Here is a 26,289-nt window from a genome sequence, read left to right as displayed (position 1 = left end):
GAGAGTCCCACCACCAGTGCTGAGAGCACCCGCTGGTCAGCTCTGGTACTGCAGCCCACACGGCAGGAGAGTCCCACCACCAGTGCTGAGAGCACCCGCTGGTCAGCTCTGGTACTGCAGCCCACACGGCAGGAGAGTCCCACCACCAGTGCTGAATCCATTCCTGACAGTCACAAAAAGCTTACTATGACCTGGAGCCAGACCAAGCCAAAGACTATGAGGTGCTAAAAGCGGAAATTTTTTGAAAATTGTGTTACCCTTGCTGTCCGTACTCAGCGGGTACATAATTTGACTTTTCGGCTTGGGAAACCTCCCAGGTCACAGATGTATGATCTCATTCACCTGAGCAGGAAGTAGCTGCAGCCAGAGACTTTGACCGCCCCAAAAATTCTGGAACGTGTTGTCATGGATCAGTTCCTAAGGTCTCTGCCTAATGCTATTCAAAAGTGGGTCAGCCATGGAGACCCAGAGACCGCAGACAAGCTGGTGGATCTAGTGGAAAGATACTTGGCTACAGAGAACCTGACCTCCTCTTCCAGAGACTCACCAACTTTCCACCCTAAGACCAGACCATCCCCAGTGGCGGGTAAGATGAATCCAAGGGGTGATGGTGGAGAGAGTGAGAGGGTGGGAGTATTACCCAATGTCTGGCAAGAGCGGCCAGGAAGGCCAAGGCCGCAAGAAGCGGCGAAAAAAATTATTTGTTACCGCTGCCGGCAAGAGGGACATATTGCAGCCAATTGCCCAGTGGTGGATGAGCTTATGCAGTGTGACTTTCTGAGGGATAGACGTCAGTCGCTGTTTGCGACAGTGGTATGCACTGCCAGCGTGGGCACTGTGAAACATTTGTGTAATATGACTGTTAATGGAAATAATGTTGTGGTGTTGCTGGATTCAGGTAGCCTGGTAACCTTGATCAGAGAGGAGATGGTCACTACAAAGGTCTCTGGGTATAAAAAGGTGGCGGTGATTTGTGTGCATGGGGACACCAGGGAGTATCCCGAGGCCACTGTGTTTTTTGAGACCCCCAAAGGTAACCTGTCTCATCAGGTAGGATTGGTGCCTCACTTACCACATGATGCCATTGTGGGGAGGGATTTTCCAAAATTCTGGGAACTCTGGGATTGTCTTGACCCCCCCACTGTCTCCCCTGCAGACCAGGAAGGTGAATTCCAGAAAGCGTCTGAGTGTGGTGAGGTCTCTCCCAAGTTCCCCTTGTCTGTACTAGCCGGGGAGACCCAAGGAACTGGGGAGGAGTCCGCCTCTTCAGATGAAAACCTGCCGGCTGTGGAGTTTTCGGACTTAGAGGTGCATAGGGAAAATTTTGCCACCGAACAGCTGAAAGACCCCACACTGATAAAAGCATGGGGAAATGTGGTAAAAGTAGATGGTGAACTAGTGAACCCCAAGAAAACTTCTGCGTATCCATACTTCCTTGTGGAAAGGGACCTGCTCTATCGAGTCGCTCAAGGGGCAGGAGAAACCATTGAGCAACTGGTGGTGCCCAGACCTTACAGGAAGTTGGTGTTGGAGTTGGCCCATGGACACATCCTTGGGGGTCATTTGGGGGCGGAAAAAACACGGGAAAGAGTATTGCAGCAGTTCTATTGGCCTGGGGTCATTAAAAGGGTAGAAAATTACTGTTCCTCTTGCCCTGTGTGTCAGAAGTCGGCCCCTATGCCCCATTTCCGTAGTCCACTTGTACCCCTTCCCATCATTAAGGTCCCTTTTGAAAGGATTGCCATGGATTTGGTAGGTCCGCTGGTGAAATCTGCTAGGGGGCATCAGTACATGTTGGTCATACTCGACTATGCCACCCGCTATCCAGAGGCGATTCCGCTCCGAAATACCTCTGCCAAGACAATAGCTAAGGAGCTATATCTCGTTTTCAGCCGAGTGGGTATTTCGAAGGAACTGCTTACGGACCAGGGAACCCCCTCTATGTCCCGGGTGATGAAAGAGCTGTGCAAACTGTTCAAGGTAAAACAGTTGCGCACCTCTGTGTATCATCCCCAAACTGACGGGTTGGTGGAAAGGTTCAACAAAACCCTGAAACAAATGCTAAGGAAGGTGGTAGATAAGGATGGAAAGGGTTGGGATTATTTAATACTCTATTTGATGTTTGCCATCCGGGAGGTACCCCAGTCCTCTACAGGGTTTTCACCGTTTGAGTTGCTCTATGGGAGACACCCAAGGGGGCTGTTAGATATCGCCAAGGAAACTTGGGAAAGTGAGAGTTCTCCCCACCAGAGTGTGATTGAGCACGTCGCCCAAATGCAAGATAGAATTGCCCAGGTAATGCCTATCGTAAAGGAACATTTGGCCCAAGCACAGTTAGCGCAGCAGAGGGTGTACAATCGGGGGGCCCAGACCAGGTCGTTTGCTGAAGGAGATAGAGTGCTAGTGCTAATCCCTATGGTTGAAAGCAAATTCCTGGCCAAATGGCATGGCCCATACGAGGTAATTGAGAGAGTGAGTGAGGTGAATTACAGGGTCAGACAACCAGGAAGGGGGAAACCTGAACAGATCTACCACATTAATCTGTTAAACGCCTGGAGGGACAGGGAATACCTAGTTGCTGAGGCTTTGTCACCAGCGCCATCTGACTGCTTGGTTCCAGAGGTTGGAATAGCAGTCACGCTGTCTACGACTCAAAAACAGGAAGCTAAAGAGTTTGTGCTACGCAACACAGATGTTTTTTCTGAGCTGCCGGGACAAACCTCGGGGGTGGAGCATGACATTATCACCCCAACGGGTGAAAGGGTAAAACTAAAACCCTATAGAATCCCAGAGGCAATACGTGGGGAAGTATGGAGAATGCTAGATTTGGGGGTGATAGAGGAGTCCCAAAGTGACTGGTCCAGCCCCATAGTGTTGGTGCCCAAACCAGATGGGAGCTGGCGATTTTGTAACGACTTTCGACAGTTGAATAAAGTTACAAAATTTGACACCTACCCCATGCCAAGGATAGATGAACTAATCGACCGACTGGGAGCAGCCCGGTACATGACAACGCTAGATTTGACAAAAGCTTATTGGCAGATTCCCTTAGCTAAGTCAGCAAAGGAGAAGACTGCATTTGTAACCCCAGAAGGGTCATTCCAGTATAAAAGAATGCCGTTCGGGTTACAGAATGCACCGGCCACCTTTCAGCGGAAAATGGATCAGATTCTTCGTCCCCATTAGAAGTATGCTGCAGCGTACTTGGACGATGTGATTGTCGATAGCGCAGATTGGGCCTCACATTTGCCAAAAGTCCAGGCTGTGCTAGACTCAATACGGAAAGCTGGGATTACGGCCAACCCAAAGAAGTGTACGATTGGACAGGAGGAGGCCAGGTACCTTGGGTACACTATTGGGAGAGGGGTAATAAAACCTCAGATAAACAAAGTGGAAGCGATACAGAATTGGCCACGCCCAAATAACAAGCAGGTACGGGCTTTTCTAGGAATTGCTGGCTACTATCGGCGATTCATTCCCCATTTTGCTTCTATGGCAGTACCCCTAACCAACCTGACAAAATGGAAGGAGTCGGTCATGGTTAAATGGTCCCCTGAGGCTGAAGCACCCTTCCAGTCTTTAAAAAGGGCCTTATGTAGCCAGCCAGTCCTATACTCACCAGACTTCTCAAAAGACTTTGTGGTCCAGACGGATGCATCCAATGTTGGCTTAGGAGCAGTGCTGTCCCAGGTTTGGCAGGGGGAGGAGCACCCAGTAATCTACCTCAGCAGAAAGCTAAAATCTCACGAGGAAAATTACGCCACGATTGAGAAGGAGTGTTTAGCGGTAAAGTGGGCCCTAGATTCCCTTCGGTACTATCTGCTAGGCAGACATTTTGACCTGATCACGGATCACGCTCCCTTGAAATGGATGGCTCAAAATAAGGAGACCAATAGAAGGGTAAATAGGTGGTTTCTGGCCCTACAGGAATTTACCTTCACGGTGAAGCATCGCCCTGGAGTTCAGATGGGAAATGTGGATGCTTTATCCCGGGTACATGCCTGCCTGGCTACTGGTGTTACAACCCCAAAGTTGAAACAAGAGGGGGGGGGGGTATGTGAAAGTAGGCAGGTGAAATCACCTGGTTGCGTCCTGGATGGACGATACATTTGTCCGAGGTTCAGACTTTATGGGGATTTGTTCCACTAGGGGGAAGTGCTGAGTCCTTCAGCACTGAGGTAATGAGTCCAGCTGAAGGTAGTGGGCTCATTAAGACCTGTATAAAACTTCCCAGCCTGCTTAGGGAGTTGCTCCAACCTGGAACCAGATCCGTGTCTGAACTGACTGGGGAGCTGACATCTTATCTGTGTGCAGGGAGACCAAAGCCTGTGTGGCTAGCCTCCAAGTACTAGCAACTAGGTATAGCAGCAGGCTGTACCTAGTGGGTAGCTAGGGAAAGCTGTTGTTGCAGTAAGTAGCCAAGTTGGCCAGGATTTATTTTGATGTTTCTTTTTGGTTTGCCATTTTCTGTAAATATTGTAAATAAATTGCACCTGTTTGTTTTTCACCTCCACTTTGGTTGTGCTGTGCCTGTCTTTTTGTGTTGTGCACCCATCCAGGGGGTCACACACACCCGCTGCCGAGTGAACCCCGTTACAATATATATATATATATATATATATATATATATATATATATGTATACACAAACAGTATCTCACAGAAGTGAGTACACCCCTCACAATTTTGGAAATATTTTATTATATCTTTTCATGTGACAATACTGAAGAAATGACACCTTGCTACAATGTAAAGTAGTGAGTGTACAGCTTGTATAACAGTGTAAATTTGCTGTCCCCTCAAAATAACTCAACACACAGCCATTAATGTCTAAACTGCTGGCAACAAAAGGGAGTACACCTCTAAGTGAAAATGTCCGAATTGGGCCCAATTAGACATTTTCCCTCCCTGGTGTCCTGTGACTCATTAGTGTTACAAGGTCTCAGGTGTGAATGGGGAGCAGATATGTTAAATTTGGTGTTATCGCTCTCACTATCTAATACTGGTCACTGGAAGTTCAACATGGCACCTCATGGCAAAGAACTCTCTTACGATCTGAAAAAAAGAATTGTTGCTCTACATAAAGATGGCTTATGCAGGCCATAGACGGATCCAGTCGATAAATGAAAAATCGGTCGGCCCGTTGCCGATGCTGCCACCAATGTCCGCGAAAAACAGTTTTTCGCGGATTTTCAAGCATGACCGCTAAAACTAAATGAGAAGATCTGCAAAAAATGACCGACGGGCTGGCCCCACTAACGGCGTGAATATCGTCCAATTTTTCGTGCAGACGAAAATTCAGCCGATAAACGACCCATCTATGGCCTGCATAAGGCTATAAGAAGATTGCCAAGACCCTGAAACTGAGCTGCAGCACGGTGGCCAAGACCATATAGCGGTTTAACAGGACAGGTTCTACTCAGAACAAGCCTTGCCATGGTCAACGAAAGAAGTTGAGTGCATGTGCTCAGCGTCATATCCAGAGGTTGTCTTTGGGAAATAGATGTGTTGCCAGCATTGCTGCAGAGGTTGAAGGGGTGGGGGGTCAGCCTGTCAGTGGTCAGACCACATGCCGCACACTGCATCAAATTGGTCTGCATTCCCAGAAGGAAGCATCTTCTAAAGATGATGCACAAGAAAGCCCGCAAACAGTTTGCTAAAGACAAGCAGACTAAGGACATGGATTACTGGAACCATGTCCTGTGGTCTGATGAGACCAAGATAAACTTATTCGGTTCAGATGGTCTCAAGCATGTGTGGTGGCAACCAGGTGAGGAGTACAAAGACAAATCTGTCTTGCCTACAGTCAAGCATGGTGGTGGGAGTGTCATGGTCTGGGGCTGCATAAGTGCTGCCGGCACTGGGGAGCTACAGTTCATTGAGGGAACCATGAATGCCAACATGTACTGTGACCAGGGGTGGACTGACCATTTGGAAACTCGGGCACTGCCTGAGGGCCCGGGGTCAGTAGGGGGCCCCATGAGATGCCCCTGGTACCTTTTCCATAGGCTTTTTTGAGTATGGGAAAGGACACAGGGACCCCATGATCCCCTATTGCTCGGGGGCCCCATGAGTTGTCAGTCCGCCCCTGACTGTGTGTTGAGTTATTTTGAGGTGACAGCAAGTTTACACTGTTATACAAGCTGTACACACTACTTTACATTGTAGCAAAGTGTCATTCCTTCAGTGTTGTCACATGAAAAGATATAATAAAATATTTCCAAAAATGTGAGGGGTGTACTCACTTCTGTGAGATACTGTATATAATTAAATATGCTAGGTAAACAGCCTTTATTTCTTTAGAAAATCAACACTGCAGTCTGTGTTATAGGCTGGAGAAGGAGGGCACTTGAACAACAAATGTCCTTCTGTCATGCTTGTTTAAGGGCTCGTTCACACTTGACTGTTTTACCAATGCTTGCCAAATGCCCCTATAGCGTTTAGCAAGCATTGGTCCGGCGTTTGCGAAGCGTTTTTTAACGCTCGGCAAACGTCGCATGCGCAGTTTAGCGGCGGTTGCTAGGCGTTTGCCGAGCAGCACCATAGACTAGAGTAGGAGGCTTCAATGCCTCCTGACTTGACCAGAGGTGTCCGTTTTGCCGCATCGCGCCGCTACCGCTCCCGTTAGAACAGCACCATGTACTGCAATGGGCAGCATTGTCTGAGGCGTTTGGGAAGCGGTAAAAACGCTTCCCAAACGCCTTTCTGCCGCTAGCAAACAAGGCTATTGTGAACGTAGCCTTAGGCAAACATTTGGGTTGAATCAATAATCAACCTTTGCAGTGTTCAGATTTTTTAACACATATTTGAAACTGGATGCATCTGAGAATTACATTCATATTTCCCTTAAGAAAGGTTTACTTAATTGTGGATGGTTGCACAATAAAATCATTCCAGCACATACCTTTTGCAGGGCAGGGAAATGCAACCTGTTGACTGGAAAGCCTTTCCTGGTGTGTTTTGTCATAAGGAGGTTCGAAGTCAGACAAAGTAGGTGGTGCTATAATAAACACAAGCAAATAAAGAGATTGTAAGAAAAACCTTGCATCCAAATATATGTGTAATACAGATATAAACAATAACTACTAAGATCTCTTTCCAATTACCAAACTCCAGTGCTCAGTAAATTATTATTTTTACCTTGAACCTCTATTGTCACATTTGCGCTGTCCCGGCCAACCGTGTTACTGACAATGCAAGTGTACACTCCAGCATCTGAAAGTTCCGCACTTGTAACTCTAATTGTAAAGTGCTGAAATCTTTCATCTAGCTCCAACATTCTTCCATCTTTAAACCAGGTTGTTCTTGGTGGTGGAATCCCTTGACTTATGCAGGCAATTTCAAAGCTTTGTTTAACTTGTATTCTTATCATTTGAGGGCCACGCTGGATTTTGGGAGGGACTGTGGTTAAAAATAAAATTGGAGGAATAAATTTTTAGCACAACAGCAGCAGTGAAATTATGAAATTATCATTATGTTATAATCACAAGGGAAGAAGTCTAGCCAGGCACCATCTTTTTGCTCAACCATGGTTCAAGGGTCTCCTGAGGCTATCCCACATCTTATTTCAAGCATCACAGGAAGCCTCCGAAAAGACATCCATAAAACATGCCCAGACCTTCTCAACTATATTTGTAGAAAAAAAAATATGTATAGCCTAGTGCCACCTGTACTCCTATTTTTTTATTTATTACAGGTACTTATATAGTGCTGTCAATTTACACAGCACTTTACATATATATTGTACATTCACATCAGCCCCTAACCCTCAAGGGGCGTACAATCTAAAGTCCCTAACTCCCATTCATACATACACATACTAGGGACAATTTAGACAGGAGCCAATTAACCTACCAGGCAGAAGTGCTAACCAATTAGCCACTGTGCTGCCCGATAAATTACTAATGTCTTTTTAGAAGCAAATATATATAATTTGTGTTATTTAATATAGAACTGAGAAACTTTAGTTAGATGTGCAACAACAATACTATAGTTAAGCATAACCTGCAGATTTAACTGTAGTAAAATATCTTGTTATTCACCTTCTTCATCCATGTTTGTCTTTTTATTTACAACTCTTTTACAAGTCTTTTTATAGAGAATTAAATGTGTTTTTTTGTTTGCCTTTTGCTATTTTTTTTCATTTGCACTAATATAAAGCTTATATACCTTTACCTAGCGAATATACCTTTTCTCTACCACTTTATTCCAGATGTGTTGTGTTTTACCAGTGATTCTTGGAAACATTCATATATTACGTGGAAGACAGGATTAGTGGGTTGATGAAAATCAGAAAAAAAATACTGACTGAAATTGTGGCCATCATACAGTAGACTTAAAGTAGTTTACATCATGCATTTTTTCCACATTCCCCAAAATAGTCAAGTAAGGGAGTCCAGTCTAGAAAATGATTACACAATCGCTACTTTCATTCACGGTTCAAAATAAATTCTATCTTGGGGTTTTAGGTGATCAAGTTAAGGTTCTCAATGCTTTTATTAGCTTCGTATGACTGAATATATCAAGTGTGTGAATAAGTACATACCATAGACATTGAGTGTTACTATTTGAGTAACATTTCCTGCTATGTTTGTAGCTACACAAGTATATGTTCCAGCATCAGTAACCCTAATGTCTAATATCTTCATTGAACCAGTTGGTAGAATAGTGTGCCTACAAAAAAAAAAATAGAAGAAAAAAAATTATTAGTCTAATCTGTAACACATGAGTGTCTATAGATTATAATAAAGAAGAATAAATGTAATGTTTTTATAAAGTCTCATGTATCCCTTGATTTCCTGCTTTTTTTTTTTTAACCGTTTACATTTTTAACCAGTTTTCAGTCTCTGGAATGGTGTTTTGAAACTGATTAAGCGAGTTATAGATGGCTCAGTTTTCTGCTGATCGGTTCATATTTAGCTGAAATTTAACTGTGGGTGGCCCTGCAAGCACTACATGGTTTAACAAAAGTTGATTTGATAACAGACTGTTTTGCCAGTGGTTGATAACAGCAAGTAAAGGGGAATCAAATGATTTTTTGTTTCTTGTAGGCCTAGCCTGGGACTACATGTCATGAGGAAAAATACCCATGACTACTTTCAATCCTTCTTTGCTTGCAGAATGTTTTTTTGTGTTAGCTCACCTGAATCTCCATCTTACTATGCACAAAGTCACTGCTACAAGCCTAATGTCAATTAAATCAGAACTTGTCAGCTGATTGCTTATTCCTGGTTAGCTATTCCTCCCATAACCAAACCAAAATATCAGCTAGGCTGTTTTATAAGATGAATCTTGTAGAGAAGCAGTTAGTAAAGATTGTTTCCATTCAAGAGATTCCCTTTTGTCAATTAAGTTGTTTTTACTAATTCCTGCTAGTTATCTTATACTTTTTGCCTGAATGTCATGCTCATCCAATGTCACTGACCTGGAACACGCATGCAGATCAAGGGATCAGACTTCATTTGCAGCATGCTTTTTCCATGTGCAGCATGCTTTTTCCAGGTGAGTGGCTCAGAATAAGTTAGTGGGTGAAGTACTACTGCTGAGCAGCAAGCATTTTCAGAGGGTGCTCAGCAATGACAACCTATCTGTTTCTTTCCTTAGGTGGTTTTGAAAAGACTACCGAACATTACCAACTGCCACCTAACTGTGTCATCACTACCAGAAGCTAATGAAGAATTCCAGATATGAATTTTTTTACATAGTTACATTAGTCCATCTTGGACCAGTGTAACCATACATATACCATAGCTGTCGGATCCTTCTAGAAGCTGGAAATCACTGTAATAAACATTGCTACCACAGTGATCTCCACTAGCTTCTGGGTTCCATGCTCAGTGGTTGCCAAGCTGCATTGTGCACACATGAGGTCACCCACTTGGCACATGCACCTTTCAGTAATCACTTTCCATTCTCTCAATGAATGCAAAGCATTATCTGATTGGACAACATGGAGAGGTGGGCCGGTGACATCAATGGAGTAGTGGTGTCTACCACAGTTATTTCCAGCTTCTAGAGGGATTCCATAGTTATGGTATATGCATAGTTACATTGGTTCAAGCTATGTAAAATTATCCTTACATGGAATATTTGCATGTTAAGCTTAATAAAACTTACCCTTTAAACTGAAAGGCCGACCAAGAAATAAAAGTGAAATTATCTTACCTCTGAGAAAAAGGCGAAATGAATTGTGTCTCTTTGGCCCAGGTAATAAATGGAGGAGGAACACTTTTGACCTCACAAGGAAGCACTACATCGTCACTCACTTTTGCAGATATTTCAATGTGACCTTTAGAGCCGCCCTGAAGACTCCATGATCCCGTATTTAGGATTTTGGGCTTTACTGAAAATAAAAACAATATATTTTTAATATTGCCATGTGAATGGCCTATTCAATACATACAGCAAAATCTCTGCTGTTACAATCCTTACAAATAGGCTTTATTGTGCAAAATGTGTCAGAGTTCCTGTTTTGTTGGTGTCTATTTACCTGTGTATACCTTTCTGTGCAAAAAAATGTTGAGCCATGGTTTTATTGTTCTGAATTCTCGTTTTTTGTATAGAAAGTTGTTCATTTTAAAATTCATGAAATATAAAATCATATATTTAGGTATATAAACTCCTATGCAAATTAATCATATAAGCTCTGACAGTGCAGTTCCTTGCCATGGTGTATGTCGCTCAGGATTCTCAGCTAGGCAGGTTGAGGGGCTGCAAGATGCATGTTTAATTTGGAAGAAACCGTTTTTTCAGTTTCCTCTCTGAGACCTGTAGCCAGGAGATATCACACTGGTCAGGTGACACTGGAACTGGTGTAGTGACAATCAGGAACTCGATTGCTGGCTTATGCTGGTGTAGTGACACTGTGACTGGTGTGGTGGTGATCAGAGATTCTGCAACTGGTGTGACAGTGAGCAGAGACAATATGACTCGTGTGGCCGAGTCACATCAGGGACGCTGTAACTGGCGTGGTGGTGATTAAGGAGAATACGACTGGTGTGGCCGTGATTAGGAACAATATGACTATTGTGGTGGTGATCAGGTACACGGTAACTGGTGTGGCAGTGATCAGGGATACTGGGACTGGTGTAGCAGTGATCAGGGACACTGTGAGTGGTGTGGCAGTGATTAGGGATTGTATGAGTGGTGGTGATTGGAGACACTGATTGGTGCAGCTGTGATTGGGGACACTGACTGGCACAACTGGTCTGGTGACATAGTACTGCTGTGGTTTTGATCATTGATAATGGCTGGTGGCACTGATATCAAAGCAGCCATGCACTGTACATGATCACTAGAGATGAGCGAATCGAACCTGGCGAAGTGGAATTCGTTTCGAATTTCAGGAAAAATTCGATTCGCATCGAATCCGAATTTTAGCAAACTTCGGGTGCACGAATCTAATTTTTCCCGATCAGCCGGCAAAAGTGTCACTGCAGAGAGCTCCGCTATTTCTGACAGTTCTGACAGTTCATTTACAGCGGTTGAAACATTGTATCTATTTGTTTCCATTTAGGATACAGATGTTTTTATTCGGAAATAAATAGATACAATGTTTCAACCGCTGTAAATGTGAAGGAACTGTCAGAGAACTGTCAGAAATAGCGGAGCTCTCTGCAGATACACTTTTTGCTGTACTGGAATACTTCTTCTTTTCATTCTTCTTCTCCTTCTCCTTCTCCTTCTCCTTCTCCTTCCCCCGTGACTGCCCAAATGAGTGAAGTGTGCGGTGATTCTAAGATCGACGGCACTCATCTGCATGTCATACTGACTGACAGTATTATTTCTCTTCCCCAGCAGACTCCAAGGGCATTTAAATTAAAGGTACAGTGTTCTGCACTAATATAAAGGCTCTCTGAAGCCTAGAAACCCTTTAAATAAGTTAAATTCGCGGCAAATAAATTCGCTCATCTCTAATGATCACCACACCGGTGTAATGACACTGCACTTGCTCTGGTGACAGCATGTAAAAAAAAAGTTTATATATATATATTTATATATATAGTATATTAGTATATATATATATATATATATATATATAAATAACTTTTATTAGTACATCCTGTCACTCCAGAGAAGTGACTGGGATTTTGTTGCACTGTGACTGCTTATACAGCCATAATGGCTGTATAAGCAATTGTTTCTGGTTTTTGACAGTTCTCGGCTGCATTCATGCAGCCATTCAGGACTATTCTAATAGCTGTAACTGGCTACAGCTGTTGTATGGTACAGGGATGTGGTTCTTGGGCTTCTACCATGTGATCACTGTGACCAATCAGAGAGATCACAGTAGTTCCCAATGGATGTATGAATGGCAGCCATGTTTACTATTGGACATGCAATCACTCTGACTGGTCACAGAGATCACATGGTAACAAGGCAGATCAACACTGCTCGGTACTCAGATCGATGATCCATCCATTGGACACAGCGGTCACAGGATCATGCCACTGAGTCCCCCCGGGGTCATGCACAAGGCACAGTTCTAGGAGGACATATGGGAACAACCTCTCAGATCAATGACTGTCTTGCCCAGCCACTGTACATAAATGGCCAGGCGAGACAAGCATTGATAAAAACAAACCTTCCTTTTACCCAGCTTTTATACAGTAGAGTGTGGCCTCAAAATTCTCAGTCTAGCTGTCTAGCTCAGAGAACCATGCCACCACTCTTGCCTAGGTACCATCAGCAGAAGCTGGAATGTAAGGTAACCATATTTTTAACTTTTCTCAGTGATTACTTCCAATGGTTTGCGGCATGCTGGCATAGTGGGTTGGACTGTCACAGTTGTTTGACTTTTACAGTATTTGAAATTCAGTCAATCAAGCACTGCAAGCTGTAGAGGGATGGGTGAATTAAAGAGGGCCTTGTTGTTTACAAAACTGTAGGCATTGAGAACATCATGGGGTCTATATATCCAAAATTTGCTGTGAACATCTCTTTTGAGGTCACCCTCCTCTATAAATAGACCCAATGTGATACTATATATAGAATGGTAAACAAAGAGATTTCAGGTAATGCTTTCTAAAAATGTAGACAATAGGTTTCCCCCCCAGAAAAGGCCAAAAGTGTGTTTTGCTCTTTTTTGGAAGAGTAGTAGGTTTTGTTTTTTTAATTTGAAAATATCATTTTAAGTATGACTAAACCCAAACGCTTAAAGTATATTTCAACTTTTTCAGTCAAATTTGAGAAAACCCCACCATGCTTGCTATATGTTTTCACTTACACAGCATGCCTAAACATTTTTTTATTTTAAATATTTCTTACCTTTTAGATGCTTCTAAAGAGAAGAAATTGTGTTTTACTTACTATGCTCTACAAAACTAAAATGATTAAAAATGTTTTGTGGGTGGCCAACTGTACAATAATAGGAAAACTACTGTGCATGCTAAATGATAATGATTTATAATCAGTATGCCTAAATACTGTATATGTGCAGCTTACCATAAACTGTTAACTGAACTTTACGTGTTGCATAACCAGCAGCATTTATTGCACTGCAGGAGTATTCCCCAGAATCCTCCCCATGTGGAAAAGACAACACCAGACTTCCATCTGATTCACTCAATATAGTGTCCTTGTTTGGAACAACAGTTTCACCCTTCTGTAAATTAAAATACAAGTTAGTACCGAGTACTGGACACATGAAAAAACCCAAACAACAAGCATAGTTTTCTCCTATAGTCTTTATTTGCAGCGTTAAGTTTAAATATAATTTTAAATATTGTTATTTAATTTCTATTTTTTGTGATTAGTGCTCATACTGATCAAATCCAAGTGTACTTATCTAATTTATAAATAATGCGATGTATAGCTTTTGCCACAGAGCTACAAATGAAAGACAGTTTTAGACACAAAAAATAGATAGTCATTTTTACCATTTACATATTACCCTTCTTATTTTATCAGTGTCATGATTCTTGCAGACCTGGGCATTTTAATTTGAAATTTAAATGTAATAGATTTTCATTGAAAATACCCTTTCAGAAACTATACCTTTTTCCAAATAATAGATGGTGTAGGGACTCCAGTGGCTTTGCATGGCAAAGATATTGAATTTCCTTCAACTGTGCTGAATATCTGTGGTCCATGTTGTATAACTGGAATAACTAAAAGAGCATTTAAAAAAAGTAAGCGTTAAAGGGCACGTTAAGTACAGCTACTTTAATGCATGAGGCTGATCATCTATAGTCTTTCAAGCACAACTAAAGGCAAAATAATGTTTTCCTCTTTCTGCTGTCTGTGACCCCATTAGGCACAGACCTACCATTATCATTGAAAGTGAAAGTAAAAAAGTTGAAATGGAGACATTAGATCTGGTGACCCAGGTGACAACCAGGGATTCTCCCATTTTGTACGGATTTCCTCTCCCTCCCTGTTTTGGCTGTGGGACAGAAAATATAGGGAAATCTAGCCAATGGGACACAGATGACAAAAAATAGGGGTTGTAACTCTCCCTTACTCTATCCGAAATTTTTAGAAAGGTTATCTTTTAGTTCTCCTTTAAGGTAGTCTATAGACTTTTAATTGTTTATATACTGTGTGTGAGTATATATATATATATATATATATATATATATATACAGTTCCAAGAAAAAGTATGTGAACCCCTTGGGATTACGTGGAATTTTGCATGAATTGGGCATAAAATGTGCTCTGAACATCATCTAAGTCACAACAATAGAAGAACACAGTCTGCTGAACATAATACTACACAAACATTAGATGTTGCCATGGTTTAATTGCACATAACATGTAAACATTCACAGTGCAGGGAGGAAAAAGTATGTGAGGCCCTAGCCTAATGACTTCTACCAGAGCTAATTGGAGCCAGGAGTGAGCCAACCTTGACTCCAACCAGTGTGATGATATTGGATGTGTTGCTGACAGCTGTCCTGCCCTTAAAAAAACACACACCTGTTTTGGGTTTACTGGTTTCAAAAAGCATTGTCTGATGTGAACCATGCCTCGCAGAAAAGAGCTCTCAGAAGACCTACGATCAAAAATTGTTGACTTGCATGAAGCTGGAAAGGGTTACAAAAGTATCTCCAAAAGCCTTGATGTTCATGTGTCCACGGTAAGACAGACTGTCTACAAATGGAGAAAGTTTAGCACTGTTGCTACTCTCCCTAGGCGTGGTCGTCCTGTAAAAATGACTGCAAGAGCACAGCGCAGAATGCTGCATGAGGTAAAGAAGAATCCCAGAGTGTCAGCTAAAGACCTACAGAAATCTCTGGCACATGCTAACATTTTTGTTGACACATCGACAATAAGGAAAACATTAAACAAAAATAGAGTACATGGGAGGACACCACGGAGGAAGCCATTGCTGTCCAAAAAGAATATTGCAGCACGTTTGAAGTTTGCAAAAGAGCACCTGGATGTTCCACAGCACTACTGGCAAAATATACTGTGGACAGATGAAACCAAGGTTGAGTTGTTTGGGAAGAACACACAACACTATGTGTGGAGAAAAAAAGGCACAGCACACCAACATCAAAACCTCATCCCCACTGTAAAACATGGTGGAGGGAGTATCATGGTTTGGGGCTGCTTTGCTGCCTCAGGGCCTGGATGGATTGTTGTCATTGATGGGAAAATAAATTCCAGAGTTTATCAAGACATTTTGCAGGAAAACGTACGACCATCTGTCCGCCAACTGAAGCTCCGCAGAGGATGGGTGATGCAACAGGACAATGACCCAAAGCATACAAGTAATTCATCAAAACAATGGCTGCAACAGCACAGAATACGTCTTCTGGAATGGCTCAGTCAGAGGCCTGACCTCAACCCGATTGAAATGCTGTCGTATGACCTTAAGAGAGCGATTCACACCAGACATCCCAAGAATATTGCTACACTGAAACAGTTTTGTGAAGAGGAGTGGTCCAAAATCACTCCAGATCATTGTGCAGGTCTGATCTGCAACTACAGGAAACGTTTGGTTGAGGTTATTGCTGCCAAAGGAGGGTCAACCAGTTATTAAGTCCAAAGGTTCACATAATTTTTCCTCCCTGCACTGTGAATGTTTACATGTTATGTGCAATTAAACCATGGCAACATCTAATGTTTGTGTAGTATTATGTTCAGCAGACTGTGTTCTTCTATTGTTGTGACTTAGATGACGTTCAGAGCACATTTTATGCCCAATTCATGCAAAACTCCACGTAATCCCAAGGGGTTCACATACTTTTCCTTGCAACTGTATATATATATATATATATATATATATATATACACACAGTTGTGCTCAAAAGTTTGCATATCCTGGCAGAAATTGTAAAATTTTGGCATTGTTATTGAAAATATGACTGATCATGCCAAAAAAATGCTCTTTTATTGAAGGATGATGATCATATGAAGCCATTTATTATCAAATAGTTGTTTGGCTCCTTTTTAAATCATAAAGCTAACAGAAATTACCCAAATGGCCATGATCAAAAGTTTACATACCCCGGAATGTGTGGCCTTGATACAGACACACAAGGTGACACACACGGGTTAAAATGGCAATTAGAGGTTAATGTCCCACATCTGTGGCTTTTTAAATTGCAATTAGTGTCAGTGTATAAATAGTCAATGAGTTTGTTAGCTCTTGCATGGAAGCACTAACTAGGCTAGATACTGAGCTATGAGAATCAGAAAAGAAAAGTCCTGCATAACAAGGTAATGTAACTTTATAAAGATGGAAAATTACATAAAAAGATGTCCAAATCCTTGAATATGCGAGTCATCACTTCCACTAATAAATTCCACTGTTGTCATAAAATAATCCTCATGCTTTATCTTGTTTAAAGAAAGACCTGCTACTGCCCAATAACCATCTTACTTCTGCTATATAGCATTGAAAAAATGAAAGTAAAATAATTATCCACCTCACCAACCACTCCACCTCTGCCACCCCCCTCTGCCTATCCCTCCACTGGCTCCCGGTTGCCCAACGCATCAAATTCAAACTGCTAACTCTGACCTACAAAGCCATTCACAACACTGCCCCTAACTACCTCACCAACCTGCTTCCCAAGCACCACCCTACCCGTACCCTTCGCTCCTCACAGGACCTCCTTCTGTCTTGCTCCCTGGTCTCCTCCTCCCACACACAACTGCAAGACTTCTCCAGGTCCTCCCCCATCCTCTGGAACTCACTACCCCAATCCATCAGATTGTCGCCTTCCCTCCTCACCTTCAGGCGCTCCCTGAAAACCCACCTCTTCAGGGAAGCCTACCCCACCCTTACCTAACAGCCGTCCTCCTTCATTCCTCCTACCACTCCATCCCCCGCAGCCACTTCCTCCTGTACCACTACCCCCTCCCTCCTAGATTGTAAGCTCGAAAGAGTAGGGCCCTCTAACCCCTCATGTGCTGTTTGTTGTTGCTGTACTGTTTTATGTATTGTCCCCCCCCCCCCTCTCTATTGTACAGCGCTGAGCAAACCCTTTGGCACTACCGTATATAAACTCGATGTAATAATAATAATATAATTGGTTGCTATGAATTACAATATATTCAGGCAATTTTATGGTTTTAAAGCTAACAAAGAACACCTGGAGTACCACAGCTATGTAAAAAATTCATAAAGTCTATTTCTAGGCAACACTTTTTTTCCTGTTTTTTTTTAACACTCATTTCAGTTTTAATTGTTGCCTTTTTCCTGTTGAAGAGATAGAGAAAGATAGAGAAAGATAACCCTTTCTATTTATCCTGGTGATCATTTCTGCTGAAACAGAAAATATTGGGAGATCCAAACTGTTAAAGTTGTCACCAGAACAGGAGCTGATAAGAATTGAAAATAAATCTCCCCAATGGGAAACAGATAGCAGAATAAAAAAAAAAAACCTGCCAGGGGCTTTAACCATCCCCTTCTTGATCCAAAACAAAAATGTGTTGACTATAGATACAGTTTACTTAACAGGAACTTGTATTAGCTTCATACTGGCATCCTCCTCATTTGCAACAAATTGATTTAAAATAATAGATTTAAAAACAAAAAACATTTTTAACAAGGGGTTAATTTTGATATGTATTTGATAAATAATTGAATAAACCTTCTCCAACTATTTAGTGAGGAATCCTAAGAGTACTCTTAGAACTGCATTCATCATCTTTATGTCAACTTCCTATGGACCCTTTACATGAAAGTCTTGACCTGAACAATTTCAAAATGTTGTCGGTCCAAGTATCCCTTTCCCTTAGGTATTTGTCACCTCATTTAAAAATATTTACACCAGATATTGGCGTCAAGGAAGGTCAGTGGAAATATTCACAGAGGTGACCAAAATTTACGTATGGATTTTTTTCTCTAATTTCACTGGTTTCTATATAAGAGTAAGTCCAAATATGCTAAATAAGCATGCCTGACAAGATCCTAAATATACGTCCTAAAGTTGATGAGACTGCCAAGCAATTTGTAGATTTATAAGCTGAGTGGCCTTAAACTTGATTAAATGCAGTTGATACAAGCAGTGCCCATTCATTTTTCTAATTACTGCTGGACAATTGTTATATTCTGCAATTAGTCAAATACTTTCCCACAATACCACAGTTATGTAGAACCAGTCTCAATATTTTTTCCTTCATGGACACTATCTCTGAAATTCTGCAATTACGTTTCATATTTAACTTGAACATTCTTAAATATGGCCAGTATTTCAATTATACATTCAAATCATCTTTTTTAAATGTGTCATTTAGTATATGTCATTTATTTTTTTTCTTTTCAGTTTTAAAGAGGAAATAAAGTTAAATGCTAATAAAAATCACAGCTGAGTAATAGCAGAAACTAAAGAACATACTTGAAATTACTGAAAAGTTCATGTTTAAATAAACAACAAGATGTTCATGTACTCTTTTAATGCAAGTCTGTAAGAGGCTGTCATACTTAGCTGAATGTCCAGTACTTACAGAACAAGAAAAGATGTAAAGACTTGCTTTAAAAATGTACTGTTTGGATTTGCAGAATTATACATACATGCCTGGCAAATTTGTATTAGAACAGCTCAAAAATGCACTGCTCTTGGCTTTCTAACCTATTATTCATTCTTAATGCTATGTTGGCTTTGTGTGGGAAGAGGTTTCTGTAATGTAGAGAGGATGTTTCTGTTTGTTTTTATTACTGCAGCAGTGAAACATCAGGTTGTATGTATATATGGTGAAACATCTGTGTTGGACAAACCTAGGATGACCAGAATAATATAGCAATCTAACATATCTTACCATGTACATTAACAGCTGTAACTCTTCTGCTTGTACCAGCAACATTTGTTGCTGCACAGATATACTCTCCACTGTCTTTTAAATGAACACTTTCAAGATGAAGAGTTCCATCAGAACGTATGCTAACGTATGGGCTGGAGATCAGCTAAAGGAAGCAGTGTAAAAAATATAAAATGTAAAGATTTTTAAAATCACACAAATGTTTTAACTGTTTAGTACAACTACACATACACAGCTACTATATGGTATTAAGGGCGTAGACAAGAAGGGGAAACCAAACCTCCCTAGAACATCTGCAGCATGGGAGTTGGGCCAGGCACTCGGGCATGTGCCTTGCACCTTTTATATAGTGCCATAGGTCCTGATTCTGCTGCCACTCGGTTCTCTGTTTCCTGTGGCTGCCCAGCATGTTGCTTCCAAGCAGCCACATTTTTCCTATACAGCATGAGGGGACAGTGGTGAAATGAATCATAGGGGTGATGAGCTGTACAAATTGACTCTTACAATGTGTACTTTCAATCTGTGCGTTATATACTCCTGAGCGCTACAATCTGTAGACTACTTACTCCTGACCCCCTCCAATCTGTGAATTACCCATATGGAAGAAAAATATATTTGAAATATATGTTAAAAATATTCTTCCCAAATATGTTGACGTATATTTGAAATAGTACAATTTTGGCCATATTGAATATATTTAAAATAAATATATATATATATATATATATATATATATATATACACACATATACATACATACACACACACACTGCATGTTGAAATGCATTTTTTATATATTGCAAAATATATGAAAAATATTTTTAAAAATACATATTTTTTAAATATATTCTTCAGATTTTTTTAACATACAAAAAAGTAATTTTAACATATATTTTTACATACATTTGTAAATACATTTCAAAAATGTAGATCTGGAATTTTCAAGACATACAGGATATTTGAAAAGGTATTTTTAAAAATATTTTTCATATATTTTTTAATAAAAACGCATTTCAACATATATATATATATATATATATATATATATATATATATATATATATATATATGTATATTTATTTATTGAAATATTTTTTAAAATATATTGAATATGGCCAACATTGTAGTATTTCAAATATATGTCAATAAAGTTGGGAATAATACTTTTAAAATATAGTTTCAAATATATTTTTCTTCCATGTTGGTACATAGGCCTGAAACCTGAATATTGTGCATTACCCAGTCCTGACAACTATATTGTGAACATTACATACACCTGACCCCTGAACACTGTACAATACATATGCCTAATACCTGTATTGTGCGCATTACATATTCCTGACCTCTGCACAGATATTATGCCTCCCCACCTTTATCTGTTAATGCAATGTTGCCATACCCATGATTCACTGGGGTGCTTTGTGCCTGCTGTCTCTTTTTTTTCTTCTAGGTGCCTTGGGTGCCAATAAATCTTATACTTTGAGAGAGCTGACAACCCCCCCCCCCCCCAAAAAAAAAATGTTTACAGCCCTGTATGGTATTTTGGTCTTCCTTCCACCCTAGGATACATCTTATAAACTGATGAGGCATTACACATTTCTCATTGTGCTGTGGATCATGTTTTCATTATCATTTATTATATTTCACAAATATCTGCAGAATCTGATTAGAAAGCAAACATACTACTTCATTGTTCCTGAGCCATTGCCTCACAGGAAGAGGATTCCCAGCTAACAGAACGCATGGCAATGTAACTTGGTTTCCTTCGATAACATTAACCACAGGAGGGCTGTCACCAATAACAGGAATTACTAAAAAAAAGGAGAATTTTGCAACCAAAAATGTAAACAATGATTTACCACAATAAAAATAATGACTATTACATATGAAACCCCATAAAGTATCGTAGACTGAACTTTAAATACAGAGGGTATACTCCAGAATACTAACATTAAAGTACATGTTAACCCAAACTGAATGATATTTAGTTTGCCAAAACACTGTATATAATAAACAATTGCAACTTTTATAATACAACAGTATTTTTACTTTTTTTTTTTTACATTTTTAATGCATTTTAGTGCTGCTTATCTCCTATAACCTTTTAATAGCCATTTCCTCTCCACATGCATGCCTTCTTGCACATATCTGCACATTATTTCTCAGAGCAGGTTTTCTGACAGGGTAACAATGCAGGAGCACAAATGGGACACAGGAAGAGGACATGCCACCCATGACAGGAAGTGCCTGCATAAGGAACGTCATCGCAGGATCACTAGCTATTATTTAATCAAAACCGCTAATTTAAAAGAACTTAAAATTACCTTTTAAATGACTTAAGTACATTAAAGATTATATTTTAGTGATTGATTTTATGTATACATTAATGGTGTTGTACACCCCAGCAATGTCAATGGCTAGCTATGCTTATGCTAAAATTACATTACTATTCCTTCTCACATTTGCATTCATTACATCACCATTCCCTATAAAGCCTAAATCACGTTTTATGCCTCTGTTGTGTAAGAGACGGAAGTAATGTGCTTTTAAGGCCAAGTACACTAAACTACATTTCCTCCCACGTTCCAAAGACATGCTGGTAGGTTAATTGGCTCCTGTCTAAATTGCCCTAGTATGTGTATGTATGATCATAAATTAGGGACTTTATATTGTACACCCCTTGAGGGTTAGGGACTGATGTGAATGTACTATATATGTAAAGCGCTGCGTAAATTGACAGCGCTATGTAAGTACCTGAATTAATAATAATAATAATTTAACTGATTGCTTATGTAAAATCCCTACATAGATTAATAATATTTGTCCTAAATTGTCAGCAGTATTAGAAACAGTCATTGCTGCAAGTTTTTTTGTATCCTTATATGATCTAACCACTAAAACAAATTTGCATATGTATATCGATCATGCCAATCATTTCATCAGCAACATTACTATCAATATTTGCATTACCTCACACTGACATTTTCTTACCTAGTCCAGTTAATGTAACAGTGGCCTGGGCTTGGACTTTTCCAAATTGATTTTCAGCTTCACAGATGTAGGTACCTTCATCTCCTACCCACAGATCTGAAAGATATATGACACCTCTCTATAAAGTGGACTATGGAAATCAAGCACTCACTGACAAAGGACAACTACAAACATTGTTGACACGTTAAGGCCTGTGTTGCCCCACATGGAAGAAAAATGTATTTGAGACATGTTTTAAAAATATTCTTCCCAAATATATTGCCATATATTTAAAATGCTACAATTGTGGCCATATTCAAAATATTTCAAAATATATTTCAATATATGTATATTTTATTACAAAACATATGAAAAATATTTTTTAAAATACATTTCAAATATACTGTATGTCTTTAAAAATACAAATCTACATTTTTGGAATGCATTTACAAGTACATGTAAAAATATATGTTAAAATGACTTTTTTATATGTTAAAAAAAATGAAGAATATATTTAAAAAAACTTAAGAATATTTTAAAAAACATAAGAATATTTTTTAAAAAATGAAGAATATATTTAAAAAAACATAAGAATATTTTAAAAATATACTTCAAATATATTTTTCTTCCATATGGGGCTGGTCTTTTGTTTACTTCAAGTGGGTTTTGCATTCCCATACAAGTCAATGGGAATGCAAAACCCACTTATAGCAGATCAAATGCAGGTCAGAATGGGGTCTGCAGGAGGTAAAATAAGGCTTTTATTGATGTCAAACTGATACCGCCAACACATGCTAAAGCCCATTCACACAGGACCTTATAGTGATCTAACTCTGATACCCTGCTTAATATTTCAGTAAGAGAAGTGCAACAGTTTTCTACAGGCCTGTCATCGTTTGAATGTGTGCACAGTATATGTCCCTGGGACCTGCTGGATATAGTCCCAGAAACATGGGGGCAAGAGCCTAAACCCACAAAATTGTATTCAAACACATCCCTCAGATGCAGGATAGAAGAGTGCCAGTCATGCCCATAGCTTGTTAACATGCTCCAACCCCAAGAGCCAGAGTTTATATCTGCTCAGCTAACATCAGAACCTTAAACCCAGGAGACAGAGCCTTAGTTTTGGTACCACTGTACAGAGTACATTTCTGGCAAAGTATCAGAGCCCATATGAGATCAGAGAGAAAATCAGTGATGTTGACTACCAGGTATACCAACCCAGAAAGAGAAAGCCCCTTCAAATATACTATATAAACATCAGAATTCTTCCTGAAAAGAAAACTTCTCTAAAGTGACACCAGCAAATGGAATACCAGCAGCTCGATTTTCATCCAAAAATGTGATTTTTGGAGATTTGAATGTATACAAAACTTCAAATGGACATAGCAATGAATGTACACGAATCTGAAAAAAGTTATGCATTCACTTCATTAATTTGATTTGACTGTTGTCACATGATTTGATAGTAGTTTGGACCCATGGGAAATTAATAAAATGTTTTTTAATTTGTTTGATAAATCGGATGCGAGCAAATTTGTGATTTAAATTAAATTTGTAATTGTCACAGTCAGTTCAGTTCCACAGTCTAATGCAAATTTTAGGTTTGAAAAATTCATTGCTGCCGAATTTTACGTTATTTATTCCATTGCGTCCGAAAATATTGAACCCTTACAAATAGTTATATATCCTTCCAAATATATGTGCATCAAATCCACCCAGAATATATCTTCTGAAAAAACTGCAAAATTTTTTGAATCCACACAAACCAACGAATATACGAAACAAATGCCAAATATAATGAAAAGAATCCCAAAAGCAAATCAGTTCAACATAGCAAGTGTGACGAAACCAAACTTTTCAATGAATGAATGCATCCGAAATGAAACAAAAATTTCCAGCGTGCAAATGTCTATTTAGGATTTCAAAAATACTGTCTGCATTTCAGATTCATGGGGTGCAACCGTGCAAGAGTTTTTGGCGAAGAAGTTACAGGAGTTATCGGGTAACTGAAGCCCAATGACAAGCTATTTCAAAGGCTGTACAGAAAATGTTGCCAGAAACCCAGCAAGTGGTTGCTAATGGACTGTCAGATATGTTAGAAAAAATGCTCCTTTCACAGGTTTGAGCAAAGGGGATAATATGTGAGCAGTGGCATCCCGAGGCAGGTGCGGGGGGTGCGGCCCACACTGGGTGACACAGGACCCGCTCCATGAAAATGTAAGTTGTAAAGCAAGCCAACGATCCCCGCAGGATAGATTGGATCCATCCTGCGGGGATTATCGGCTCTCTTTAATATTTACCTTTTCTTGGAGCGGGTCCGGTGTCACCCTGTATAGGTTGCATGCCAGCGATCCCAGCATCATGCGGGGATCGTTGGCATGCAACCTATACGGGGTGACACCGAACCTGTTCCAAGAAAAGGTAAGTTGTAAAGAATGCCAACAATCCCCGCAGGATGGATCGGATCAGCGGACTGAGCATAATGGATCGGAGTGCGATCCATTATGCTCAATCCACAGATCTGATCCATTCTGCGGGGATCGTCGGAGGGGGTGTCACCAAGTGTTACCGCACCGGGGTGATACCAACCCTAGGGATGCCTCTGTATGTGAGTCAGTGTCTGGTATATGTGTCAACAAGGTTTCCCACCTACAGATGGTGTGGAGCTCCAGGATTTCTGTCTTTTGTGGAGAAAACAAACTTTTTTTCCTTCAGATCTTATTCAATTTTTGTCCTGCGCCTTGAGCCCTGGGGCTTTGTAGAGCTTTAGGTGGGGAAAAAAACAGTCACCTAGGGTGTACATTTAGTCTGCTGTGAGAGCTGGCTGCAGGGTAAAAAGGTTGACTACTAACAAAACACTAAAAAGGTAAATATGCTAACTCTTTGTCTGGGAAATCTATTACGGGACACCATGTTAGTTAGGAACTGACATGAGTTTACTTTGCGGTTTGGACAAGCTGATGTTTGTTTTGTTTTGTGTTATATGGACTAGGTACAAAACCCTCCTGCACTGACCTGTGCTTGTTTACTGTCAAGCTAAATAAAAGTATAGAACAAACGAGCTTGGACTGTTCCTCTCTAATGGTTTACTGCTACCACTGTTGTGTCCTACCTAAGATTTATTTTTTGTTGTTGCATTGAACTGCTGACGTCTAGTAGTAGTTCAGTGCCACTTTAACTTGTTTATTTTCTGTAGCTGGTATCCCTCTCCATTCTGCCCTTCTATTTAGGACTAGTTATTATTATTATACAGTATTTATAAAGCGCCAACAGTTCACTCAGCGCTGTACATTACAAAGAGGGACAGAACATACGACAGTACAGTAACAATACAATGCGATACACGAGGGGTTCGAGGGCCCTGCTCTTTCGAGCTTACAATCTAGGAGGGAGGGGATAGTGGTACAGGAGGAGATAGCTGTGGGGATGGAGTGGTAGGAAGAGTGGAGGAGGTCGGCAAATTAGCAGGGGGTGGGGTAGGCTTCCCTGAAGAGGTGGGTTTTCAGGGTACGCCTAAAGGAGAGGAGAGTAGGTGATAGTCTGATAGGTTGAGGCAGGGAGTTCCAGAGGATGGGTGACACCCTGGAGAAATCCTGGAGGTGGGCATGGGAGGAGGAGACCAGGGAACAGAGAGAAGGAGGTCTTGTGAGGAGCGAAGTGTGTCTGTTGAGATATTAGTTCGGTGATGTAATTTGGGGCAGTATGGTGGACAGCTTTGTACATCAGTGTTAGGCTTTTGAATTTGATCCATTGCGTAATCGGAAGCCAGTGGAGGGATTGGCAAAGGGGGGTGGCGGAAACGGAGCGGTTGGTAAGGTGAATGAGTCTGGCTGCCGTATTCAGGATCGATTGAAGTGGGGATAGCCTGTGGCGTGACAGGCCAGTGAGGAGGGAGTTGCAGTAATTGAGTCGTGATATGAGCTGTTTAGTGGTTTCTGGGGTTAGGAACGTTTAGATTTTGGTGATGTTGCGGAGGTGGAGTCTGCATGAGGTTGTTAATGATTGGACTTGGGGCTGGAAGGATAGGCTGGAGTCCAGAATGACACCAAGTACTCTGGCCTGTGGGGCGGGTTTGATGGTGGCGTTGTTGGATGTGACGGAGAAG

General features: G+C 40.7%; 1 protein-coding gene across 1 annotated transcript in view; it reads right to left on the bottom strand.

Moving 5' to 3' along the window:
• HMCN1 (hemicentin 1) overlaps positions 1–26,289 on the bottom strand; it is a 468,291-nt gene that overhangs the window by 343,387 nt on the left and 98,615 nt on the right. Inside the window, exons 17-25 of the mRNA XM_089678830.1 lie at positions 22,203–22,298; positions 20,895–21,022; positions 19,212–19,356; positions 13,995–14,107; positions 13,443–13,602; positions 10,164–10,341; positions 8,545–8,672; positions 7,140–7,400; positions 6,904–6,999 (exon numbers count right to left, since the gene is read on the bottom strand). Coding sequence (XP_089534956.1) covers positions 6,904–6,999; positions 7,140–7,400; positions 8,545–8,672; positions 10,164–10,341; positions 13,443–13,602; positions 13,995–14,107; positions 19,212–19,356; positions 20,895–21,022; positions 22,203–22,298 — 1,305 coding nt within the window. The remainder of the gene's footprint in view (positions 1–6,903; positions 7,000–7,139; positions 7,401–8,544; positions 8,673–10,163; positions 10,342–13,442; positions 13,603–13,994; positions 14,108–19,211; positions 19,357–20,894; positions 21,023–22,202; positions 22,299–26,289) is intronic.

The sequence above is a fragment of the Staurois parvus genome, unplaced genomic scaffold (genome assembly GCF_062004578.1).
Source record: "Staurois parvus isolate SC_StPar_1 unplaced genomic scaffold, SC_StPar_1.0 ptg000210l, whole genome shotgun sequence".
In the NCBI taxonomy this organism is placed as follows: domain Eukaryota; kingdom Metazoa; phylum Chordata; class Amphibia; order Anura; family Ranidae; genus Staurois; species Staurois parvus.
The sequence above is the reverse complement of the archived record's forward strand: the minus strand, read 5'-3'. Positions and strand labels throughout refer to the sequence as shown.